Source organism: Lagenorhynchus albirostris, chromosome 2 (assembly GCF_949774975.1).
Source record: "Lagenorhynchus albirostris chromosome 2, mLagAlb1.1, whole genome shotgun sequence".
In the NCBI taxonomy this organism is placed as follows: Eukaryota; Metazoa; Chordata; class Mammalia; order Artiodactyla; family Delphinidae; genus Lagenorhynchus; species Lagenorhynchus albirostris.
Genome location: NC_083096.1, coordinates 21,541,492 through 21,550,385, shown reverse-complemented (window position 1 = coordinate 21,550,385; position 8,894 = coordinate 21,541,492). Strand labels below are relative to the sequence as shown.

Below are 8,894 nucleotides of genomic sequence, written 5' to 3'. Positions count from 1 at the left end.
TTTGGCTGCATTGGGTCTTCGTTGCTGCGCACGGGCTTTCTCTCGCTGCGGCCAGTGGGGGCTACTCTTCGTTGTGGTGTGCAGACTTATTTCGGTGGCTTCTGTTTTGTGGAGCACGGGCTCTAGGCGCACAGGCTTCAGTAGTTGTGGCTCGCGGGCTTAGTTGCTCCGCGGCATGTGGGATCTTCCCAGACCAGGGCTCGAACTCGTGTCCCCTGCATTGGCAGGCAGATTCTTAACACTGCGCCACCAGGGAAATCCAAGCTTGGTGCATTTTTAAGATGTTTTAGCTGTTCGCATTTGTCTGTCTCTTGGCACAGTGACGCATAAAGGTGTAATTCTCTGTGGTTTGAAATGGACTATATGAGGCATGTAATATCAAGAATTGTTACTTTACAATGTTCCCTTAAGCAAAATTGAATTTGCTTTGAATTTTAGTCTTGCGTAGACTGATAATAAATCTCCACCTCCTGCCCAGCTAAAGTATGATGTTTAATATTATGGAAACAAAACTGGCAAAAATTGAAAAGACTTTTTCCATAGCTGGGATATGGTATGCAGCTGTAGTTAAGCAAGCAGTCTTTAAAACCTACTGTGAACACAAGCCAGCAGGTAAAAATTAAAGCTGGACCCTTAACCTAGATTAGAGGTTTAAAAATTCCACTAGTGTTCACACTGGACAAGAGGTTGTCCAGTTGGTGTAGAATCGAAGAAGTTTCAAGAAATTAGTTTACCTTTGCTTTAGGTCAGAAGTTCCCTCTGTGATTGCTGTATATGAATACATAGCTCTTTGTAACATGATTTATTTGGAAATTTGAGACTATTTAAGATACCAATGTCCTGCCAGTTTAAGGGTACATTGTAGAGCTGAACTTTGAGTTGCTGTGCAAGATTTTTTTTCATGCTGTCATTTGTTATATGTTTTGTGAGAATCCTTGGGATTAAAGTTTTGGTTACAAATTGTTGTTTAACCTGAAAGCCTGGTTTTCCTTGCAAAACTAAAATTTGAGCTTGGTACCAAGTCCAGGTATAACATTCCTATTGGAAGCCATACTTATATTTTCTTGTAAAGTACTTCTGAAAATAAAATATTGGCATAACTGTGTAATAGTTGAACCCACCATTACCATAGATAGTTCTTGTCCCATAGAAGGCAGTTGGTTACACAAATCTTATTTTGTAAGAAACAGAGTTGCAGCTTTTGAAGTGAAGGGAGTTTTTGGTTGTCCACTTAAGTGATGATACATTTTTAGGAGTAGAAGCCAGTTCAAAGTCCATGATATTCAGTGATCAACATTTTAAGGTAGAGCCACCTGATACATTATAATCCAAAGTTGCCCATAAAAAAAAAGGCTTTTATCGTTAGCATGAAAGCTTTACACAAAACTTTAAAAATTGCTTCCATTGTATGTAATTTGAGGTGTTTCATGGGAATTCGAAGTTGATCCATCATGATGTAAAATTCACTATGTGGTTCAAATGTAACAGTGCAGAACTGAATAGGGAGGTATGCATAACCTTGCTTTTAAAAATCTAGAGGAGGTGTAATTTCAAATTTTTGTGCCATTAGATTAAATCATAATGCAGCAACAACAACAAAAGACTAACGTATTGACAAGGATATAGAGGATCTTGAACTCTCATATACTACTGCTGTTGGGAGTGTAAAATGGTACAACTCATTTGGAAAATAGCTTGTTGATTTTTTAAAGTTAAATGTACACCTACAGGGTGTTATAGTCGTACTGCTTTGCATCCCACACTTAGGTATTTACTAAAGAGAGATGAAAGCATATACAAAGACTTGTACTTGAGCGTTCATAGCAGCTCTATTTGTAGTAGTTCAAAACTAGAAACAAACCAAATGTTTGTCACCAGAAGAACTAAAAAACAAATGTGGCATACCCATACAATGGAATGCTGCTCAGCAATAAAAAAGAATTAAGTACTAATACAAATAACAACCTAGGTGAATCTCAAAATAAGTATGTTGAGTAAAAGAAAGCCAATAGTATATGCTGTATGATAAAGTACAAAGGTTTCCTGAGACCAGAATTTTGAGAACCTTTGCTCTGTAGAGTCAGGTGACCCTTAGACTTGTCAGAGACATGAGGGTGCAAGTGTTAGGCTTCAATCTGCAGTGGGAAGCGGGAGTTGAGAGAATTGAATATGTATTTTAGGAAGATAACCTTGGCAGCATTCTAAGGGGTCCCAGAGAGGGGAAGTTTAGAAATACGACCAGTTAGGGGGGCATTACATTTGGCCTTGACTTAGGGTCTAGGTAATGGGAGGTGGACTCGATAGAATTGATAGAATGTATCTCCAGTTAGAGGGAAGGGAGAAACCTGCCTGGTGTGTGGGGAGGCAGGTGGGGGTCTTCATCTGAGATTGAGAATGCTGAAGGAAAAGTAGTTTTGAGGCAGGAAGGAGGCGGGTGGACTTCACTTTCTTAAGGATGAGCAGAATCTTTTAACTGTGAAAAAGTCTAAATTATCAACTTTTTCTCTTAAAAATGTACTCTTCCTGTCTCTCATGTTAATTATATTTTGTAAAAGATTCTGTTTCATTTATTTAAGCCTTTTTCCTCCCTTCGTCTCTAGATATCATTGACACTGCAATCCTGCGCCCAGGCCGCCTGGACAAAACACTCTTTGTGGGTTTGCCACCCCCAGCAGATCGTCTCGCCATCTTAAAAACTATCACAAAAGTGAGTAAAGGAAATGGTACATTTTTGTGTATGTTTCTTGCATTTTAAATACAGATAACTAATCATTTACGGTGCCTAATCACTGTCTTTTCTGTAGCTTTAAATATTTGCCCAGCCTATAAGATCTTTGTTACATTAAAGGAATTGTTCTCAGAGCATATTTGAAATAGAATAGAAGCTTTTGGAGATGAAAAGTAAATAGATATAGGCCCATTTTAAATATCCAGAGAAAAATTGAGTTTTGAAGCCACAGTGTTGAATTCTGTCCTCCATGTTGGTATATGCCAACTTTTAAGATGCCTGTACAGTACTGACTTTGCTCTTTTTATAAAAATCGTAAGTAGTGCATACAAAATACAAAGAAGAAAGCAGATCACCCTAAATTGAACTACTGCAAAATAATCTGCATTAACATTTAGTGCAGACATCATTCCAAACATCTTTATGCACAATGGGTTGTTGGATGGATGGATGGTTGAGTGAATGAGAATGAGGAAGGGGAATAAATTTAACACATTATTTAAATAAAGTTAAATTTATTTGAAATTTAACAGAAAACAAAACTAAAGGAATTATTAAACTTCCAAGTAGATGGCATCAGTTTAATTTCTGCTCTGAAAGTTAGATAATTAGCATTGTTATATTTCCCTTTTTCCACTTACCAGCTTTTCTTCCCTGCATATTTTTTATTTGCCCAGTGTCATCAAGTTTACATTCTGTTCTAGAGTCATATTCTTAGTTTCACATTTATATAGATACAGTACTCACAACCAGCACTTTTGCCACAGCTTTTATGTTTTCTAGTTTAGTTCATTTTGTCATTTGGTTGACTATTTCATCATCCGGTTTATTCCATTTATTAATAGTTTATTCAACTGTATTCCTCAAGTTCTTTTCATGATTAAGAATGTCTGCCTGTTGTCATTATAATTAAATGATATATTAGCTTTATACTTAAATGATATATTAAATGATATAATTTTTCCTTGGTCACACAGTCTTTCTGGTCTTTGTAGAAATTGCAGCATGAGTTTGGGCATTGAATGTGTTTGTAAAATGTCTGAGGTCAGTCTGATCTTTGTTTTCTCTTTGGTAGGTGACTTGCTTTTTCTGCTTGGATCCCTGAAAAATTCTTTATCTCTGAAGTTTAATAACTGAAATAAGATATGTCCCTGTCAATTTTTTGTTGTTGCTGTTGCTGGTGGTGGTGATAGTGGGGTTTTATTTTGACTAGTGAAGAACTAAAGTCTGGTGTGCCTTTTTATTTTGTAGGTGCAATTCTTCCTTCATTCCAGGGAAATGTTTCTGTGTTGTATGTATGAATACTTTTTCTGTATCATTTGTTGGATTTATTTCTTCAAGGTCACTGATTATTCTTATATTAGATACCTTTGTCTTCTGTATCTTTTGTCTACTTGTTTTATTTTTTATTTACTTTTTTTTTTTTTTTTTTTTTTTTGCATTACGCGGGCCTCTCACTGTTGTGGCCCCTCCCGTCGCGGAGCACAGGCTCCGGACGCGCAGGCTCAGCGGCCATGGCTCACGGGCCCAGCCGCTCCGCGGCATGTGGGATCTTCCCAGACCGGGGCACGAACCCATGTCCCCTGCATCGGCAGGCGGACTCTCAACCACTGCGCCACCAGGGAAGCCCCTTTATTTACTTTTTTAATTAATTTATTTATTTAATTTTATTTTTGGCTGCGTTGGGTCTTTGCTGCTGCGCACAGGCTTTCTTCAGTTGAAGCGAGCTGGGGCTACTCTTCATTGTGGTGTGCAGACTTCTCACTGCGGTGGCCTCTCCTGCCACGGAGCACGGGCTCCAGGTGTGTGTGCTTCAGTAGTTGTGGCACGTGGGCTCAGTAGTTGTGGCTCACGGGCTCTAGAGTGCAGGCTCAGTAGTTGTGGCGCAAAGGCTCAGCTGCTCCGCGGCATGTGGGATTTTCCCAGACCAGGGCTCGAACCCATGTCCCCCGCATTGGCGGGCAGACTCTTAACCACTGCGCCACCAGGGAAGCTCCTGTTTACTTGCTTTAATTTGTCTTTTTCTACTGCACTCACTGTGATTAAACTTGAAGTCTTCTCTTTTTTTCCTTTTTTCCTTCCTTTCATTGGAACCCCCAAGTTCATGAAATGAACTTGATGGTTACTTCATCCATACCTTCTCTTTTTCCCAATGTAGAGTGAATGAGTTCTCTCATCACCCTCTCACTCTACCTGGAACTAGTTTTCCTACACTTCACACATTACAATTTGAGGTCTGGTTAATTGCTTTCTGTCCACATTTTTATAGCCTGGGGGTGGGAAAGAGAGCTAAGCCGGTACTGATTTGACCATTATAAGGAAGCCTGAACTTATTCTCTTCTGAAAGAGACCCTGTGAAATGCCTGATGCCTGGACCTGCTCTCCTCATGCAGAGCGTGTCTCATTCCCATGTGCTTGTGCCCCCAGCGCTGCACAGCTCCTGGGGAATGGCATACCTTGGCGTTTCTTCCTGATTCTGCTGAAATCCCCTGATAGTATATCTGAAGGTTTGTGTTTAGCTTTTCCCAGGGATATCTGCTCCAAAGACTGCTTCTCTCCAGATTGGAATCTTAATGGACATTCATAAGATTTTGTTAGTTTCTTTCCTCAGTGCTGCTTCCCAGGAATGGAGGCCTAATTAATAGCTACTCCAGAATGATCTCTTTCCTTGGAACCCACTTTTCAACATTTACAACATAAGGTTTACCCCCTTTCTTTATTTGGTTGCCACTGGTAAATTTTTAAACTTAACTTTTTTTTTTAGTATTTTCTTTCTGTGTTGGCAAAGGAAGATTCTGTGTTCTACTTCACTGGGCCACCCTTACTTAAAAGTGCATAGAGCAGTGTTCATAACTGTCTCCCGCAGGAGGGGAAACAGGAGGATAATCAGCTCTGTGGGTTAACAAGACCCCACTGCCAGCAGTATGGAAGCCAACTTGGAGAAAGGTGAAAGTCAAGGTTGTAAAATGAGGCATGCTGGAACTAAGGCAGTATCAGGGGAATAGCAAAGAGGACATAGATGTGGGGACTATTTAAAGGTTTTAGTTAATAGAACATTGGATTAACTATAGAGTTAGGGGGGTAAAGCAAAAGGAAGATGATTTCTCAGCTTGAGCAGCTGAATCGATGGTGGTGTCTATCAACACAAGAGATTGAGGAATGAGGAGGTGATGTCATTTGAGTTTCAGGTGCTTGGGCACTATCCACGGGGAGACGTGTAGCAGGATGTTAGTCCTGTGGTTGGGAGTTCAGAGGAGTCCTCTGGCTGGGTTATGGTTTCGCCTGTCATCAGCACATAGCTGGTGGTCAAAGCCATGAAAACACATTGCTTTAGTTCAGTGGCTCTCAACCTAGGGCAGTTTTACCATCACCAACAACCCATCTCACCCCAAGGGCAATGTCTCGGGACATTTGTTTATCACCAAGGCAGGGGAGTGATGGTGCTACTAGACATCCTACAACATACAAAACAGCCCCACAACAAAGAATTTTCCAACTCAAAATATCAATAATGCCAAAGTTAAGAACCTCTTCTTTAGTTATATGTACTTGTTTCTTTGTATCAGTCGAGTCTGATGATGATGCATCAAGGCACTTCTCTCCCTTTCCTTGGCTCTGTCATTAGAGACTATGATAGTGAGATTCTGTTTGCTTTGGTTAATGTCTATTTAGATCTTCCGCCCATTTTTTGTTTGGGTTGTTTGTTTTTTTGATATTGAGCTTCATGAGCTGTCTGTATATTTTGGAGATTAATCCCTTGTCAGTTGCTTCATTTGCAAATATTTTCTCCCATTCTGAGGGTTGTCTTTTTGTTTTGTTTACAGTTTCCTTTGCTGTGCAAAAGGTTTTATGTTTAGTTAGATTTGTTTATTTTTGTTTTTGTTTCCATTACTCTAGGAGGTGGATCAAAAAAGATCTTGCTGCAATTTATGTCAAAGTGTGTTCTGCCTATGTTTTCCTCTAAAAGTTTTATAGTGTCCAGCCTTCCATTTAGGTCTTTAATCCATTTTGAGTTTACGTTTGTGTATGGTGTTAGGGAGTGTTTTGATTTCATTCTTTTACATGTAGCTGTCCAGTTTTCTCAGGACCACTTATTGAAGAGACTGTCTTCTCCATTGTATATTCTTGCCTCCTTTGTCATAGATTAGGTGACCATAGGTACGTGGGTTTATCTCTGGGCTTTCTGTCCTGTTCCATGGATCTGTATTTCTGTTTTTATGCCAGTACCATATTGTTTTGATTGCTTTGGTTAACGTATGTGTGTATGTATACACACACAAGCACATTTATACAATCCTAATTTGTTTCTGTAAATTTCTTATAGTTATAATGATATAATGATGATACTTTCACACTTGCCTGTGGGAGATCACTAATTAAAGGCAAAGATTGGAGTAATAATTCATGAGGTATTTGGTGTTGAGGGCCTTACAGATTTGGACCCAGAAGAATGACTGGCTCATTCTTCCAGACGTGTGTCATCCACTGTATGGTACTCAGCACTGTGGAACAACTTTACACTTCCTTCATCTAGAATTTCAGCACTATTTTCTAAAATTGTTAGCTCTTGGACTCAGGGGTAAAGGCCCCACTTCAAAGATAAAATTATTAGGAAAATAAGATACTAGAATATTAACCTAAATGAATGATCTTCTAGTCAGTTAACAAGTATTTATTGTAAACTAAATATATCCCTGGTTGTGTGTATACCATGGGGAGACTAAGACACATAAGACATAGTCCTTACATATAAGGAGCTTTTCTTCTAGATGAAAAGATAATATGAATGTTTCTAAAACAACAACAGGCATATTAATTCATTCCTGAGAAAGGGAGAAAAATGAAGGCAACTGAGTAACCTAGAGATTTCAACTGTATAAAGAAATATAAAGAAAAAAGTCAAGAAGAAAACATAGCAAAATATGAACAGTGCTTGCCACTTGGGGATGGGCTTACAGGTTACTTCTTCTGCCTTCTCAGTGCCCTCCAGTCAGAGACCAGGAACACACTTGGAGTTGAACGAGCAGGGCTTGTTTCTCTTTGAAGTGAGGGAGGACCCGCACCACAGAGAACTGTAGGAGTGGGGTGTCTCAGTAAAAGGATGTTAGAAAGGACTTCAGTGATTTGTGTTTGTGTTAGGTTTGGGAAGAATTTAAGGGACTTTGCTCTGAATTGCTTTCAAAAACCAGGCATTATTCTGTGATTGAGGATCTTAATAAATCTTACCAAGAAGGAAGACTAGACTAAGGCTAAGGCTGTGATTGGGAAAGAAGCAGCTGTCATTTACATTAGCCAGGACAGGCAATGTTTGACCATTCTGTGGTTTGGACAGTGTTCACGTTTTATCTGTGTTCAGACATGATTATGCAGGAATCTTGTTTTTCTCTTGATCCATCCTGGTCATGGAGTGGCCTTCTCTGATGTTGATGTTCTGTGAAATTGTTTATATTCAACAGGAGAGCAGCACTGCCTAGCTGTGAGGGCCCAGCCAGCTCGTAGCAACACCAAGGCCCACTTGCTGGATGTCAGGGCCTGCTTGTCTGTGTCTCAGTGGCTTTATATTTCCAAATTTTCTATCATGAGCATATATGCATATAGCGGGGAGAGGGGTATGGAGAATGTTTTGTTTTTTTTTTTTTTAAACAAAAACATAAATGTTGAGGTTAAGGAGGAAGGGCCTAGAATTAGATAGAAAGGCCCTTTGGGCAGCCTCCATGCACAAAGTTGTGACTACAGAAAGAAAAGAAACCAGAAAAAGACATGTTGATAAAAATCTATTTGACTTTAAAAGCAACTTTTGTGAGATTGTGGTTTAGACTGTTATATAGTCAGTTCTCAGCATCTGTCTATGCTGAGGCAAAGGAGGACTTTTGGCTGTTTAGACTATTTTTGCAGCGGTTATGGGCGTGTCGTGTTCTCAGACCCGCTCCAGAGGAAGGGGCCCACACAGGCCTGAGTGACTGTGCACTTGCTGTTGCCCTCTGAGGAGAGCTGCTTGCACTGCATTTCACATCCTTATCTTACTTTTTCAAACCTCCAGAAGCCTTGAATGTTTTTGCTTAAAGATCTTTGTTGATGGCTAAAGCTAAAGCAGGGTAGAGGGAGAGGAAGCAGAATCTCTAATTTCAGGGCAGAGTCCACAAGGCAGACCTCCTCCTCATGGCAG

At 39.8% G+C, this 8,894-nt stretch overlaps 1 protein-coding gene across 2 annotated transcripts in view; it reads left to right on the top strand.

Annotated features, from left to right (window-relative positions):
- Positions 1–8,894, top strand: part of NVL (nuclear VCP like) — a 100,083-nt gene that overhangs the window by 65,962 nt on the left and 25,227 nt on the right. For both annotated transcript variants that reach the window (XR_009536347.1, XM_060127581.1), the window contains one exon: positions 2,601–2,707. Coding sequence is in view for 1 of the 2 variants with exons in the window: in XM_060127581.1 (XP_059983564.1) it covers positions 2,601–2,707 (107 nt within the window). In the remaining variant the exon portion in view is untranslated. The remainder of the gene's footprint in view (positions 1–2,600; positions 2,708–8,894) is intronic.